This window comes from Carassius auratus, chromosome 27 (assembly GCF_003368295.1).
Source record: "Carassius auratus strain Wakin chromosome 27, ASM336829v1, whole genome shotgun sequence".
NCBI classification, from domain to species: Eukaryota; Metazoa; Chordata; class Actinopteri; order Cypriniformes; family Cyprinidae; genus Carassius; species Carassius auratus.
Window position 1 is genome coordinate 1,907,929 of NC_039269.1, and position 16,334 is coordinate 1,924,262.

The 16,334-nt window shown below is 36.5% G+C and overlaps 2 protein-coding genes across 3 annotated transcripts in view; one reads left to right on the forward strand and one right to left on the reverse strand.

Annotated features, from left to right (window-relative positions):
- The window catches only part of LOC113045044 (guanylate-binding protein 1-like), a 37,753-nt gene extending 29,874 nt beyond the window's left edge, over positions 1–7,879 (reverse strand). The window contains exon 1 of the mRNA XM_026205162.1: positions 7,785–7,879. The gene's annotated coding sequence lies outside the window, so the exon portion shown is untranslated. The remainder of the gene's footprint in view (positions 1–7,784) is intronic.
- Positions 7,880–8,430: 551 nt separating this feature from the next.
- LOC113045042 (guanylate-binding protein 1-like) lies at positions 8,431–14,529 on the forward strand. 2 transcript variants are annotated; one of them, XM_026205160.1, is made up of 11 exons: positions 8,431–8,701; positions 10,837–11,054; positions 11,140–11,267; positions 11,356–11,465; positions 11,548–11,750; positions 11,826–12,071; positions 12,175–12,323; positions 12,925–13,056; positions 13,339–13,551; positions 13,649–13,751; positions 13,945–14,529. In XM_026205160.1, the coding sequence occupies exons 2-11, from the start codon at positions 10,865–10,867 to the stop codon at positions 14,340–14,342; spliced, it is 1,872 nt and encodes a 623-aa protein (XP_026060945.1). In that variant the 5' UTR covers positions 8,431–8,701; positions 10,837–10,864; the 3' UTR covers positions 14,343–14,529. The 2 variants fall into 2 exon arrangements, with proteins under 2 accessions (XP_026060945.1, XP_026060944.1); XM_026205159.1 differs by having other exon boundaries at positions 8,431–8,696.
- Positions 14,530–16,334: the final 1,805 nt, after the last annotated feature.

The window sequence follows — 16,334 nt, forward strand, 5'->3', positions numbered from 1 at the left end:
ACGACTAAAATTTTAATGTTTCACCAAATTCAGCTCAGATCTTCAGACTCGTCTGACTCATGCTGTAACTGGTCAGACTTTGTCCTTCTCAAAAAATCCTAGTGACTTTCATTATCTGAGCAATGAAAGTCTTACACTTAAGGTCCACTAGAGGGGGAGACAGGATTTCTGTTTATGTAAGTTTAAATGACAGATAAATACATGAATTTCATGTGTAACACAGGTTCTTCAATGATAGATGGGGTGGGAGGGGGTATACCTTAGCTCAATGATAGCTGTATAATATAAAACAACATTAACTACTGCAGCTGGTACCAAATAAAAAATGATTACGTTTTGGAAAACTGCAAGTCTGTACTTGCACAAATGACTTGCTGTTACATAATACCACTAATGCGTTGTTGGGGACGTTTTCGTCCACTAGGGGGTAAAGTTGAGTCTTATTTTGGCCACAACTTTCTCTGTGTTTCAGCTAATGGAATGATTTTTGGTGACAAATCTTATTTTGACACATATTTTGGGAAAATGCTTGATATTTAAAAAAAACTCAACAGTACACTGTGGGAAAATACACTACACTTTCGTTATGTTCGGGATGAAAACACCCACTAAATAAAACTGCAGTAAAAATGTATCAAATAAAGTTTTTTTTTTTGTGTAAATCTATTAATCAACCTCAGTCCTGATCAAAATTACCAAATGTTAAAAAAAAATCCAAGATTTTAACTCTTTATTTACCAAGTTCATAAATGATGTCACTGATTTGGGAAGAAGAAAAAAAACACACAAAATGACATATTTTCAATATAAAAAGTGATTGTGGACTGGATATTATTTTACCTTTTATGACAGTCTTGGGCATGTCAAAGATTAGTAACAAGATTGGCTTTGATATATTATTATGTATCCCTTGTGCATTGTTCAAATTCACTACCCTTTCCTTATGTTCCGGATGAAAACATCCACTCAATTAAACTGCTATAAGCATTAGATTAATTTCCCCCCCCCTAATTTATTGTTGGTGGCTGTTTTTGCCCCATTGACTTCCATTATAATGACATTTTTTGATTGCAAAGCCATGACACCATAAAATCATGCACTCTTGATTGTTGGTGGTTTTCCCTGTTGGGAAAAGGTAATTTTTTTAAATTTTTTTACAGTTGATCACTAGGTGGGACCATTAACCCTTTAGATAGGCCTAGAGTTATGGAGTTTAACAGCAAATTATAGTGTGAGTGTGTGTGTGTGTGTGTGAGAGAGAGAGAGAGAGAGAGAAAGAGAGAGAGAGAGAGAGTGTGAGAGAGACCTTTGTGCACTTACCTTGATGTATTTGAAAAAATCAAAATATCCACCTCAGCTCTCAGAACTACATGGAGTTAAAAATTAAAAAAAGAAGTGTGCTTATGCACCTGCTACCATTTGATGGAGAAAAGTATGGATGGCCTATGTGTGAAATGCTTGTCTTTTCTTGATGGTAAAGCCAGTTTAAAACCTTTAAATCCTGTAAAAAAAATAATAATTTGAACATAATTTATTATGGACCAAAATACAATTACCAACTTCAAATAAGCTGCAGCTCGCTGGAGGGGTCAAACTGCATAATCATTTCTAAAACTTTGGTTCAAGTCAAGCCCTTTCCCATATTGCTTACTGCTCTTCTCACCATTAAATGACCAGCAGGATGGCATGCAAGTGTTTAAGTCCATGTACTTTGTTTTTGTATAGTCTATACTTATCACCACCATTAAAAGGCAGCAGGTGCATAAATACACGTTTGTTTACTCCATGTAGTTCTGAGAGCTGAGGTGTACATTGTGATGTTCTCAAATACATCAAAGTAAGTGCGCAGAGGTCTCTCTCTCTCTCTCTCTCTCTCTCTTACACACATACACGCAATATAATATGTTGTTATACTCCATATAGCTTCATAGACAAGTCAGAAACTAAGCTTTTTTTGCACAGGCCTATCTAAAGGGTTAATGGTCCCATCTAGTGGTCAACTGTAAAAAATAACAAATGTTACCTCTTCCCAACAGGGAAAACCACAAAAGAATGCATGATTATGTGTCATGGCTTTGCAATCAAAAAGGTAATTATAATGGAAGTCAATGGAGCAAAAACAGCCACCAACAATAAATTGGGGGAAGAAAATTTAATCTAATGCTTATAGCAGTTTAATTGAGTGGATGTTTTAATCCCAAACATAATGAAAGGGTAGTGAATTTGAACAATGCACAAGGGATACATAATAATTTTTATTTGGCACCAGCCGCAGTTAATGTTGACAGCTAACAGGAGTGTGGTGGGGTGCGAGGTCTGTTTTGACCAATGGATGGAGACCTCAAGGCAGTGGCCTTAATGCTGATCTGAAGATTTTGTCTTTATAGATTACAGTTTACATTGTACTTACTGAAGTACACCTCTGCATGCAGACACCCAACTGTACAAAGTAGCAGAGTTCAGTTCCAACTCACTTACTTGGACATTGCTACTGATCCTGAAGACCTTGCTTAGCTTAGGTGTGTCTATTTGGGGTAGCTAAACTTTGCAGGACACTGGCCATCCAAGAGGAGGACTGAGAGTCCTGACATTAGCACTTGCATTCAGTGCATGTGATTTATCAACACTGAGTACATCTTAAAATGTACAGCTCATGAAAAATAAAAGTTCTAGATGGACAAACATTAAATGCATAAACCAGTGTGAATAAAAAATATATTAAAATACATTTGGAGGTAGGTTGAAAAAGCCAGAATGGGAAGTTTTAAAGTACAGCTTGAAGTGTGAAGTTTATTCTTGTACACAGATATGGCGTATTCATGGTAGTACACATGAAATTAATGTATTTATTTGCCATTTTACGTAAATAGAAATCCTGTCTCCCCCTCTAGTGGACATTAAGTGTAAGACCTTCATTGCTCAGATAATGAAAGTCACTAGGATTTTTTGAGAAGGAAATTTGGTGAAACATTAAAATTTTAGTCGTTGTCAATTACTCTCATAATAAATGATAATAATGTTCAAATATATGTTGGCTTTCTCAAGGTCAACAAAGAAGACTAAAAGAAAAACCATTCAATTTAGTATGTAATAAAACGAATATTACTAATTTATTTCATAAATTTAACTATAGTAATTTTCCCAATTAATTATTAATGTCACAAACACACCTACCTATTGCCTTTTGACTTAAAAGATGAGAGTGGTAAATGTTACAGACATATTATCATGGAACTGTTCAGTCTATTATTGATTTTTATTTCCTCTTCACTTTTATCCAAGGAGACAAAACTATTTGCACTGTATTTACAGTGGGACAATATTCATACAATACTATAACCTAGAAATAATTTAAAGGCGTGACTTGCAAGTCAAAGCAGCACGAATTATGTGCGCAGCAACATCTGACTCAAATATTATGTTAGGTGGTTTCAGACACTACTCTTATAAGACTCTTATTCTGAAAGAATGTAAGCTCGAGTTGAAGGCGGAGCGAACCGACCAATCAGATGAAAGGAGCGTTTCAGCTCCGCCCACAAGTGCGAATGAAATATTGAAGCCATAAACCGTTTTTTAAACACCAAACGACAAAATGAGAAATCAAGTCAAAAACTCATTTTCCGTTTGTTAACCTAGATGGAATAACGAATAAACGAGCCATTTTTCCATTTCTCGTTATTTAATTCATGTTCTCTCACTTGAATCCTCTTGAGTTTTTCGTTTTCTGTTTTTTAATTTGAAACGGATTTGGAATGGACGGAAGATACCCTGATTCCTGATTTACACGGACCATTAAAATATAGGCTATAAGCTATAAAATGGAAATAATAATAATAATAATAATAATAATAATAATAATAATAATAACAATAGACCTTAGGATAGGCTTAATAATCCAACATCAATCAACTTTCACTACTAATGCACAAACTGCTACAATTTAATAAACGCGGAGCTGAGTCTTTTAGGTGCTGAAGAGCGGCGCAATGGACGGCGTTTATGGACGTTAATACGCCGTAACTGACGGCGTTTTAGGTGCTGAAGAGCGGCGCAATGGACGGCGTTTATGGACGTTAATACGCCGTAATTGACGGCGTTTTAGGTGGTAAAGAGCGGCGCAATGGACGGCGTTTATGGACGTTAATACGCCGTAATTGACGGCGTTTTAGGTGGTAAAGAGCGGCGCAATGGACGGCGTTTATGGACGTTAATACGCCGTAACTGACGGCGTTTTAGGTGGTAAAGAGCGGCGCAATGGACGGCGTTTATGGACGTTAATACGCCGTAATTGACGGCGTTTTAGGTGGTAAAGAGCGGCGCAATGGACGGCGTTTATGGACGTTAATACGCCGTAACTGACGGCGTTTTAGGTGCTGAAGAGCGGCGCAATGGACGGCGTTTATGGATGTTAAAACGCCGTAATTGACGGCGTTTTAGGTGGTAAAGAGCGGCTCAATGGACGGCGTTTATGGACGTTAATACGCCGTAATTGACGGCGTTTTAGGTGGTGAAGAGCGGCGCAATGGACGGCGTTTTAGGGAGTTTTTGGTCGATTAATGATAAAATACCAGGTAGCTTAAAGACAGGCCTTTGGTAAACCTATAATAAAGATTGTAGGCTTTTTTTTTTTTTTTTTTTTTAAAGAACACATTTCGACCATGGCCAGCCAGGCTTTGAAGGATTAGATCTGGGGTTAATAATTGTATTAATAACCCCTACAAGTACATCTCATATACACTTTAAAAGAGACATACATTTGTGAAAGATTAAGGCAAAGATTATTCTGTTTTAGAGGGATGAACACTGATAAATTATGCCATAATTACTGCATTAAAATGTATTAATATTTAAAGGTGGGTGGATAATTTTATCAGTTGTTTATTATTCATGCAACAATACATATTGCTGTTATAGCTTCAATTAAACTTTGCTATATGACAACTTTGTGCTCTTGTATAAGTCTTTAGAATGATTTTGTTAAAATGTAACTATTGGGATATACTGAATGAAATAGCATATGGTAGGTGTATGCATCGCCTAAATCATTTCCAGTGTTGGGAGTAACGCATTACAAAAGTAATGCATTACAGCAACATATTACTTTTTGCTGTAATGCAGTAGTGTAAGGCATTACTGTTAAATATTCAGTAATATTTTACTCGGTACATGTTCAGTAGGCTAACGTTTGCGTTACAATGTACTTTTAGCCCAAAATGTAATTGTTCAAAAAAAAGAAAAGAAAAACCCAGCAAGACCGCAAGACATTAACGAATAAAAATCAATCCTGTTTCCTGTTCTTTCTCAGCCATTAGCTGCTTGTGGTGTTTGTTTTGCATTTAAATAATTTCTGCGTTTTATTTCTCTCCGAATCCTAGTAGGCTATAGTTTCAGTTCAAACCGTTAGAAGCTCTGATAGAAAGGCTGCGTGTGAGGATGTTTGAGAGACGTGTTTGATATGTGCTGTTTTCCTTAATGCATAACTTACATCGCACAGGTATATTCTCCATCTGTAAATGTTAAAAAAGCAATGGAAATATTTCCATTTTGCTGTCAGAAGTGCATGATAATTAATTCTGATGTATACATTTTTCTGATGTATACATTATTCTGTTTATAGTTGGACATTAAATGTGGCATGTAGAATTTTAAACCTATAAGTAAGTGTATTTGTATGATAACACTAACTGTAAAGTCTAATGGGGTAATCAAAATAGCCTTTTTACCCTTTTAGTCTGACCTTTTTACTCTTTTTACTCTTTTACTTAGTCTGTGCTTTTTAATAATTGTAATTTTTAACTTTAACTTTAATATCTAATATATATATATATATATATATATATATATATATATATATATATATATATATATATATATATATATATATAGCCTCTCTCTCTCTCTTTCTCTCTCTCTCTCTCTCTCTCTATATATATATATTTTTTAATTCATATATATATACCTATATATTTATCTTTTTAAAATTCATGTACATTTATATATATATATATATATATATATATATATATATATATATATATATATATATATATATATATAAGCAGAAGTATATTTAACAAATATATTTAATTTATACAAATTAAATATATTTGTTTTAGATTGTTTCATTCAAGTAGACCGGACTGGAGCGGTCTATAGGCCTGTTTTACCAAAACTATTTAACGTTTTGTGTAAGTACACAAAATGAAGCAGACATTTATATTTCTTTCCTTTGTTAGTTATCATAATGCAAGGGATAGCGCCATCGCTGCCGACCCGAGAAGTGTAGTGTTGTGCTCATTATGAGAAAGGCTAGCCTATATTTGCGAGAGTCTGCAGCAGCCAAACATGAAGAAACGTTATTGAGCGGCACATCAGATAGACTCTTATCCTGCATAATGGGAAAGACATAGACTTGAAAAGGTTCCTTTTAGGGCCGCCCACACACAATAGCATAAGCTTTTTTATTATTATTTTACTCATAGATAAAAAAAATATGACTAGCTTGATTTTCGTTTATCCGTTTCTCGGACAAAACAAAATAATAATAATAATAATAATAATAATAATAATAATAGACTAATAATAATAGTAATACAAACCGCGTTGTCATTTGTCTTTATTTCTTTTTGTTCTTATTTCGATTTGGTGTTACTACAAATTTGAGTCAATCAAACAAATAAATATTCCAAGGCCAGAGCCGGTTTAAAATAACTGTTTATTTTGATCTGATCATCTTAAACGAGTCAGATTCTCTGGATTATTGGGTAGGCGAGCATATTGTAGACAGATTGATTAATCCGAATAAATATGCTGTACAATAAGAACCATGACATTAAAATGCATTTAAATCCGTGTATGCCTATGATCCCTCCTGCAGTGTGCAGATCCTCATATTGTACTCAAGGCATACTGCAAGCAAGCCTATACCTAAACGAGCAAAACAAGCGCTTTAACATGGGAAGTCAAATTTAATGAACAATAAAAACCGACGCCACTGCTTCAACTGATTCGCAAAGGCTGTTGAATAATCAAATGTCCTGTTCTTCCTGTTATTTGCAGAAAGGGCAGTTTCTCCAAAACGTAAAATAAATTCTAATACACAACAAACGAAGAAGAGTGAAAAGAATATCGGAGCTCAGACTCGAACTCCTGTCACATAAAAGCACTGCATGATCGTAAGGGACATAGACCACAGTACTACAGAAGCAGACACTGTGACACGCATAATCACTATATTTGACACACCCCTCACACAAAATGATGATAAAACTGTAACATTTGTGTAAATGTGAAAAAGAAGACGAAAACACAGGTTTACCCAGTGAACAAGTTAAAACATCACATTATGAAAGTCCAAATATTGGCCACATAACATTAAAAAAAACATCATCCTCGAAGTCGATCGCAATTCGCATCGACATTCTACTGTTCATGTCTGACTGGGTACTGCATCTAAGGGGCTGGACTGCGCATAAAAGGAGGGGCTGATTTTAATATTACAGAAAACGCCGTTTTTTACGCCGTCTTTGTCAAACTGAGCGCCGTAAATAACGGCGTATTATGGATGGCCAAACGGCGAAATTAACGGCGTTTTGGATTGCATCAATAAACGCCGAAGTTAACGGCGGTTCTGCTGTGAAAACGCCGTGATTTACGCCGTCTGTGCTACAAAACGCCGTATTTTACGACGTCTTTTTGTCTTAAACGCCGTGAAATACGGCGTTTTCTCTACACCAGGCGTCTGGTTGATGACGAATTGTGAACCAAACGGCTTTCCATAAGATTTCCCCGTACGGTAGAGTCCCACCACAGACACCACAACCACCGGCTCCTTGATCCCATCCAGAATGTCTTTGGCCTCTTTTCTCACATGCAGCTGCCCATTTTCATCATTTTCAATGAGACACACCGGAGCGGACATGAGCCTGCCACACGCCATGACTCTAGCTACCGCAAAAAGCAAATATGTTCTTTCAGCGGGTAGCAACTTTTTTACATTGCCGAACAGTACCTGTTGTCTAAATGTTGTGTCAAGCTTCAAAAGTTTCTAAAATAAGTACAGACTAACTTTTATATGTGACATCAAATCTAAAAGGCCATTAATCATTATGAAACTGATAAACAGTTAATTTGTTAATCAGTGCTTAATTAGTCTCAGGGTTGTTGTTGCAGTTGGGTTGATTATAAATGGACACTTATTAGCTTAATAATGATTTAACATTGAAAGGTAAGCTATATTTATGGTTTTTAATAATGTATTGACTTAAACAATGTACTACCTTACCGAGCATTAGACGACGTAAGTGTAAAAATATCGTAGCGAGGTCTCTGCTATAATCTCAACACATCTGGAGCTAAAGGTTTGCAGCTCGGCGGCATAAGCCCCTCCTGTGCGAAACTTCCTTATCTTTGCCATAAATGGTACACGGGGCGTTTTTCTCTCATTGGTGAATCAGTTATGCTGACACGAAAGTAAAAGTGAAACAACAGGTTCGGTTCGGTCACTGTAAAAGTGATTTCCGAGAAATCTACTGTTTAACGTTAAGACAGCTATAGGTCGATGGGCGGATACTGGGCGACAACCTCATCGATGGAATAACGTTATACAAGATTCAGTTCTGTGCGCTCAGAGAAGTAAAGCAGAGGGACAGACAGACGCGTGACCATCTTTACTCTAAACACATTTTAAGTTTACGGTAACGTAAGTTATTTATTTTTGATTGATTATTTTCTTTGATTTTATAAAAAAAATAAACGTTGAACATCTATTTAAGATCGTCAATTTTGCAACTGTAGGCTATATTGTGTACAATCTGAGTTTTATTGGCATGTATGGTCCGTGTAACGATTTGCAGTGCTTGTTCCATTATAACTGACTAAATATTTAACTGTTATTTTAACTTTGAATTACACACTCTAATTAGGGGTTACTTTGAAATTCATGTGCTCGGAAAACCTAACAGGAACACATTGAAATCTCAGGACGCTTGTTGTGTTGGACTTCAGGCTGCCAGCTTTTGGGGACATTCTAAAACACTTGCTTAATGTCCTAAGTGATATTAACAGACCAAACTCACTAAACCGTAATAAATTATACTATCTGTAAAAAAATCAGATGAGTCCTGAATATGAATGCAACTCGTTTAATAACACTTTAAGCCTTTTCCTCCCATAGAAAACCGTTAAAAGAAAACGCTTAATGTGGCTTAAGACATTAATTTTAAAAAACCAAACTCACTAAACATTATACTAATTAAGTAGCTATACTATGTACAAAAAAATCAGATGAGCCCTGAATATGAATTAAACTCGTTTAATAACATATATATATAGATCAGTGATTGCAACTGGCAATCAGAATTCCTACGGAGGGTGGGGTTTGTTTGGGGTTGTTTTGAAGAAACCAAACCTGTCCACGTTTTGTCTGACAGCTACACATTCTTATTAGTTAACGTCATGATAAGTACTTTAAAAACAAACAGGCTTAACCTTTTACCACTAGTAGAAGAATAGCAATGCACATTGAGCAATGGAAGTACAAGTCAGTGCTTTTATATGGCAAAGTAAACGCATTTCAAAAACATTTTAGTCGTGATTTACATCAATATGACATTATATTTTTCGTCCATTGTTACGGTTATCACTGTGACAAACATTACAATTGCGAAAAGTGAAATGTGGCATTATGAGGGACTCCCAAAACTGTAAACCTTCGTGTGGTCTTAAAGGGAAAGTTAACCTAAAAATGAAAATTCTGTCATTAATTATTCCCCCTTGTGTTGTTCGAAACTGTTAAGATGTTCATTCATCTTCAGAGCACAGTTATTAAGATATTTTTGATGGAATCTGAGGACTCTTTGAGCCTCCCATAACCAGCAAGGTAACCTGTAAGGGGGCAGCTCAGAGTTCCGTTTCTCCCAGGCCGGTAGGAGGAGATTATTATGCAAAGTGCTCCTAGTGACGTACATAGAGATGGGCAAAAGATTTGAAATCTATAACGACTCGTTTCAGCGATTCAGAGTCGAATCCTTACTTTAGAAGCCAATAACTTTATAAATCGTGTACTTTTTGGTTTAATTACTTTGCACATTGTTTACACTGATGGACAGTTACATCATACACTGTAATACAGGTAATTTTTGATTTCCCATCTGTGTGGCTCTTTAAGATTTTTGGAAGATTAAATAGTTTGGATATACTGTTGAACCAATTTGTTTTAAAAACAAGGATTTTGATGAGTGGGTGAATATGAAATTTTGCAAGAAATAGTTATAGGTTAATAATAAAATAGTCTTTAATTTTGTCTTTTTGTATATTAAAGAAGCCAAATAGTGTTGTGATGAAGGATGTGACAAAAAGCATAGTTCTGGGATTTTAAATTGGCAGTGATTGATGCCATTCTCATAAAGGTCCCAAACCTGAATTCGTAATGAATATGTTAAATTATTTAATAAACCATGTAAAATTGCTAATACAAATAAATAAATGTTTTTGAAGCCAGAGGAAATGTTTATTTTTTTTTAACCTGCCCTATATGGCACTATTATCAGCTTTCTTCTTTTTGTCCTTTTTTTTATCAATATATATAGTCATGCAAATATCTCACTATCTAGCTAAAATTATAATTCTAGTAAAGTAATAAAGCATGTGAGGAACCAAAATGACAGTTGCCTATCAGCGACCATTTCATACAGTTTTTATGGAAGTTAATAATAGATTTCTGTGAAGTCAGTGTTGGTGAAGAATTAGTTGTTTTGTTGTATGTAGTGGAGGTCTTTATACATTATTTTTTACAATATTCGGTTTGCAGTAACCTAATATATTTTTTTCCTTTAGCAAAAAGGAAGAGCTAGAGAGAGCCAGCATGTCTAAAGCCGGACTAATGTCTTCACCCATATGTTTGGTGGAGAATGTGAAAGGATCACTCTCTGTCTGTAAGGACGCTGTTGAGTTCCTGAGCAGGATCAATGAGCCGGTGGTGGTGGTCTCTGTGGTGGGACTCTACCGTACGGGGAAGTCTTACCTCATGAACCGCCTGGCTGGAAAACAGTCCGGTGAGAGAACTGTCTAGACATGCCAGCCTAATGTGTACATGTTAGCTTCATGCAATTCTAATAATAAAAAACATGGTTTACTCAGGCTTTGCTCTCGGTAATACTATTGAGTCAAAGACCAAAGGCATCTGGATGTGGTGTGTCCCTCATCCCAAAAAAGAAGGACACACTCTAGTGCTGCTGGATACAGAGGGACTTGGTGATGTGGACAAAGTGAGGACAAGAATAAAGTTGTACTGTAGACTTAGTCTTGTTGATATATGTTGTGGATGATTTGATTTGAAGACATTGTGTGTTTCAGGGAGACTCTAAGAATGACAGCTGGATCTTCTGTCTGGCTGTTCTGCTCAGCAGCACATTGGTGTACAACAGCCGCGGCACTATTGATAACTCTGCAGTGGAAAAGCTGCAGTATCCTTTAACCAAATAACCCACTTCCTCTTTCACATGCAAGCATGCACTTTAGAAGATGTTATTTCTTAACGTGCTGCAGCTACGTCGTTGAACTCACTGAGCAGATCAAGATCAGATCGACAGAAGCAGCAGCTGATGAGGAGGAAGAAGAGGATTGTAAGTTTGTGCAGTTTTTCCCATCATTCACCTGGGTTGTGAGAGATTTCACCTTGGAATTGGAAATTGAAGGAAGGAGGGTGACTGAGGACGATTACCTTGAATTTGCCCTTCAGCTCAAGAAAGGTATTTATAAGAGACTTAAACATTGCTAGAATAATTACTGCAATTTGCTAAATTTTTTATTTTTTTTTCTAAAAGGTATTAACAAGAAAGTCAGTGACTACAACCTGCCTCGTCAGTGCATCCGAAACTATTTCCCGTCCCCCAGGAAGTGTTTCGTGTTCCCTTCTCCAGCCTCACCTCAAAATATGAAATGCTTAGAAAGCTTGAAAGAACAGGATCTTGTACCTGATTTTCTACAGGCCACGGGGCGTTTTTGTGACCACATCTTTCACAATAGTGTCGTGAAAACAATAAAAGGAGGACACAGAGTTACTGGCAAATGTGAGTGTTTTACCAGTTTAATATTGAGAAAATGTTGTGTTCAGACCCATATGGTTTTATAATTGCAAGTAAAATCTGTTTATGTGTTTGTGTGTGTTGTCAGTGCTCGGACATCTGGCTGAGATTTATGTAGACACAATCAAAAGTGGTAAGGTGCCCTGTCTGGAAAATGCAGTTGTTGCTCTTGCAAATCTAGAGAACAAGACAGCTGTTCAAGAAGCTTTAAAAACATATCAGATCGGGATGGAAAAGGTATGACACATTATCTCATATATTCACTATGACACATTATCTCATATATTCAATCAGTGCAGTTACTCATCAAACTAGGCTTTTCTAATCTAAAGTTGCTTTAGCTTGGCTTTAGTGGGTTTTCTAGTTAGAAGCAACTGTTATTTGATTAATATAACATTACATGAAATAATACAGACACACACACACAAACACACACACACACACATGATATTATGGTATTATTAAGCATAAAAACAGAAAAAAGTCGGCACACCTAGGCTCCATAAATGTAATCACAGACTGTCACATAGCTGACATTTCGAGCATACAGGCTCTTTATCAGACTGATCAGACTGCGTGTTTGAAGTGTCACCTATGTAATAGTTACATTTTTGTATTTTTGGAGCCTAGGTGTGGTGCCTTTTTCATTTTCATGATCAGTGTTTTCATGATCAGAGCAATTTTTCCATTGATGTGTGTGCTTTTTTGTTTTTGTTTTGCTTATATGATAATATTCAGCCAATAAATAAAGCTTTTATTTTTTAGTTATTAATTATTTGAAACTGAGCCGAATTATAACAGACATTCAGTGACGAAGCATGCTGCTAATTCTTTCCAGGTGAAGAACAAGTTCCCAGTAGGTGTGGATGATATTTCCTCAGAGCACCAGAAGTTCACAAGTCTGGCCACCGCTGAGTTTATGAAACGCTCCTTTAAAGATGACAAAGGAGAATACATAAACAAACTGAGGGTAAGTTTCAAATGCACCTCTCACAATAATGCAGCTGTTTTTTTTTTTATAATTCGTAAAATTATGCAAATCCTTGTTTCATTGTGAATTATTTTAAATGATTGACAGTTGAAGTGTTTAGATATTGCTTTTATGTGTGCAAGGGAAAAAATGTTATTTTTATTTTCTCAAAGCTGAAGAGGTGCACAGATCGTCATTCCTTAAACTGTAATTCACCTATGGTAGTATAGACTTTTCCAGCTTGTTTAGGTGATGCATGTATGTGTGTGAATGCGTGTTTAGGAAGAAATAGATATGCACTATGCAGGCCTGCTGGAAGAGAATGTGATGGCATCAGAGAGAAAGTGCAGAGATCTGCTGAAGAATCTGTTCTCTGACGTGAATAAACGGCTGCAGGATGGAGTGTACAGTCAGTCTGGAGGATATGAACTCTATAAAAGAGACCGAGACGCCATTGTTGAACAGTACCGCAGAGAACCCAACAAAGGTGTATTGGTGAGGACCGTGTTTTTGTGAAATTATGCTTTGAATATACATGAAGGGAGATGAGCTATCTATACAGTGAAAGTTAATCATGTATGTTAATATGCAGGCTGAGGCTGTGCTGAATGAGTTTCTGAATGAGCGAGGACCAGAAGCAAACAGCATCCTCTACATGGACACAAAACTCACTGAAAAAGACAGAAAGATGGAAGGTAAATCATTACCAACCTAATGAATACTTGTAATTCATTACACTTCATTTCATCCTGGAGCATTTATAATTTAATAAACCCAAAACCCCAAATTTGTACTCAATAGCATTTCTAAGTCAAATTTGACTTCAGGTGGAGGTTTGGTAGTAACATCATATTTCACATATTTTTTGTTTTCTGTGTTGACTTGCAGAGGAAAAGGAAAGGACTGCTCTACTGAAACAGCAGTTAAAAGAGCAAGAGGAGAAACGCATTGAGAGTGAACGAATGATGCAGGCAGAGAAAGAGCGGCAGCAGGACCAAATAAAGCAGATGCAGGAGAAGTTCAACCAGGAGCTGCAGCAGCAGCAGCAGGAGATGGACCGAGCCATTGAGAGCAAGATGATGGAGAGGGAGGAGATGATAAAGAAAGACATGAAGGAGAAAGCTGATCTCCTGAATGAAGAGATAACAAATCTAAAAAAAGAAAAAGAAAGTTCTGGTGGTTTTATGCAGGAATATGTGAAGCCCATTTTAGGAGCTGTGGCAGAAATCCTTCCAACTTTCCTTAATTACAGAGTGATGATGAAAGGAATCAAAAACTTAAAGTAAAATGACCATTTCCATGCAAATCACTGTTGCATCACATATTGATTTATTCATATAGCTTAAAAGACACAAAGCAGGTTTTAGTTATTAGGACTGTGTTTTTTCCTAATTCACATACTTAATGTACTGTATACTGTGTAATAAAAGTTGCCATTTTTGCCTATTGGCTTGGGGGACACTTCTGAATCTCACTGGATTTAGTAGGTTGCCTTGGTACTTTTCACCTACTGTTTTTCAAATGCTATGAATTCTGATATACTATCAGGCCCTTCCTTACGGAGCATAAAGGACATGTCCAGACCCCTGTCATTTCTAGGCTGGACTGCTGAAATACTCTTCTGGCTGGTTTTCCATCATGCACAAACCTCAACAAATGATTCAGAAGGCAGAGGCACATCTGGTCTTCATTGAGCCCAAAAGGGCCCATGTCACGCCTCTCTTTATCTCCCTGCATTGGCTACCAGTTGCAGCTCATATTAAGTTCAATACATTGACTACGTTTACATGCTGTTAAAATTCGGGTTATGGTCGCGTTAAGGTCACTATTTGGGTTTCTGAAACATTCGGGATAACCCGTTTACATGCGTGAGCAGAGAGAGAGTTACTCCTGTATACATGGAATGTGTAATCAGTCGCCAATATCCCGATGTAAACAGCGACGCACGGTTAGCGTCTGGACGTAATACGCAATTTGCGTCATTTCCGATTCTTCTTCCTGTATCCAAAGACTCAAAAGACCAAGCTTCCTTGCGAATAGAACATGCGCAGAACACAAGTTTTGATGGGGATATGCCGAAACGCGTTTACAAGACCAAATATTCGGGTTAGAAAAGGGGTACCCCAGGTATAATATCCCGGTATTTAAAAACCGAGATATGAGCATATCCGGGTTTTTGCCGGTGTTTACATGGCCGTGCGCGACCGGGTTATTGCTAATATCCCGGTTTTGAACGGGTTATTGGCTGCATGTAAACGTAGTCAGTGATGCTTACTCATAGAACAGCTACAGCTTTAGCACCCTCCTACTTCCACTTACTTTTGAGAATCTTCATCCACTCCAGAAGTCTTGAGATCTACAAATGATACAGAGGGGCAGAAAATCACTTTCCTGAACATTCTCTTTTATCATTCCTGTCTGGTTGAATGATCTTCCCACCTCTACTCAGAATGCTGAATTTTCAAGCAATAGCTGAAAACATACCTCTTTTATTACAACTTGACTTAATCTCAAAAAAACCCCACAACTTTGCTTTCTCTTTCCCTAATATTCTGACCAATGCCTGAAACTTTATTACTAGAACTTCCTGTGTTTGTCTCTTTATTATGAATCGCTTGTTGTATGCCTCAATTAAAAGCTAAATAAATGAATGTAAATGTACTCGTCTCACATTACAATTTTTATATTTTTTTGTTGTTCGTTTTATTTTTTGCACACTATATAGTAGGCAAGTATTTGATTTCGGACACATGGACTATTGGATGAGAACTGAACTGAGCTGGTTGATGACATCACGGTTCTCTGCTTTATATATTGATTTAAGATATTGATTAAATCTACTGTTATTGAACCAAACTGAATCAACAATGAACTGACTTTAACTGAATAATTGAATGTTTTCAATTGTCTTTTTTAGAGCTGCTTTACAGAATTTAGTTTTGTTTGCCTCCCTTTAATTTCCTGTAAAGTTGCTTTTAAACAATCTATATTGTATAACACTCTGCATGAATTAAAGCTGAGGTTAGGGAACTTTTGACGCTCTAGCGGTTAATTAACAGCAGAGATGTATAAAGTACTAGAGACCCATACTTGAGTAAAAGTACAAGTGCTCTATCAAAAAAGTGACTTGAGTAGAAGTTGAAGTGCTCTTTAAGCACCACACTTAAGTAGAAGTACTAAAGTATTCAAAATTTTTTGTACTTAAGTATTGCAAGTAGTCTATTTTGAAATTTACTACTCAAGTACTGAAAGTAAAAGTAGAAGTATTGTGTTATGTT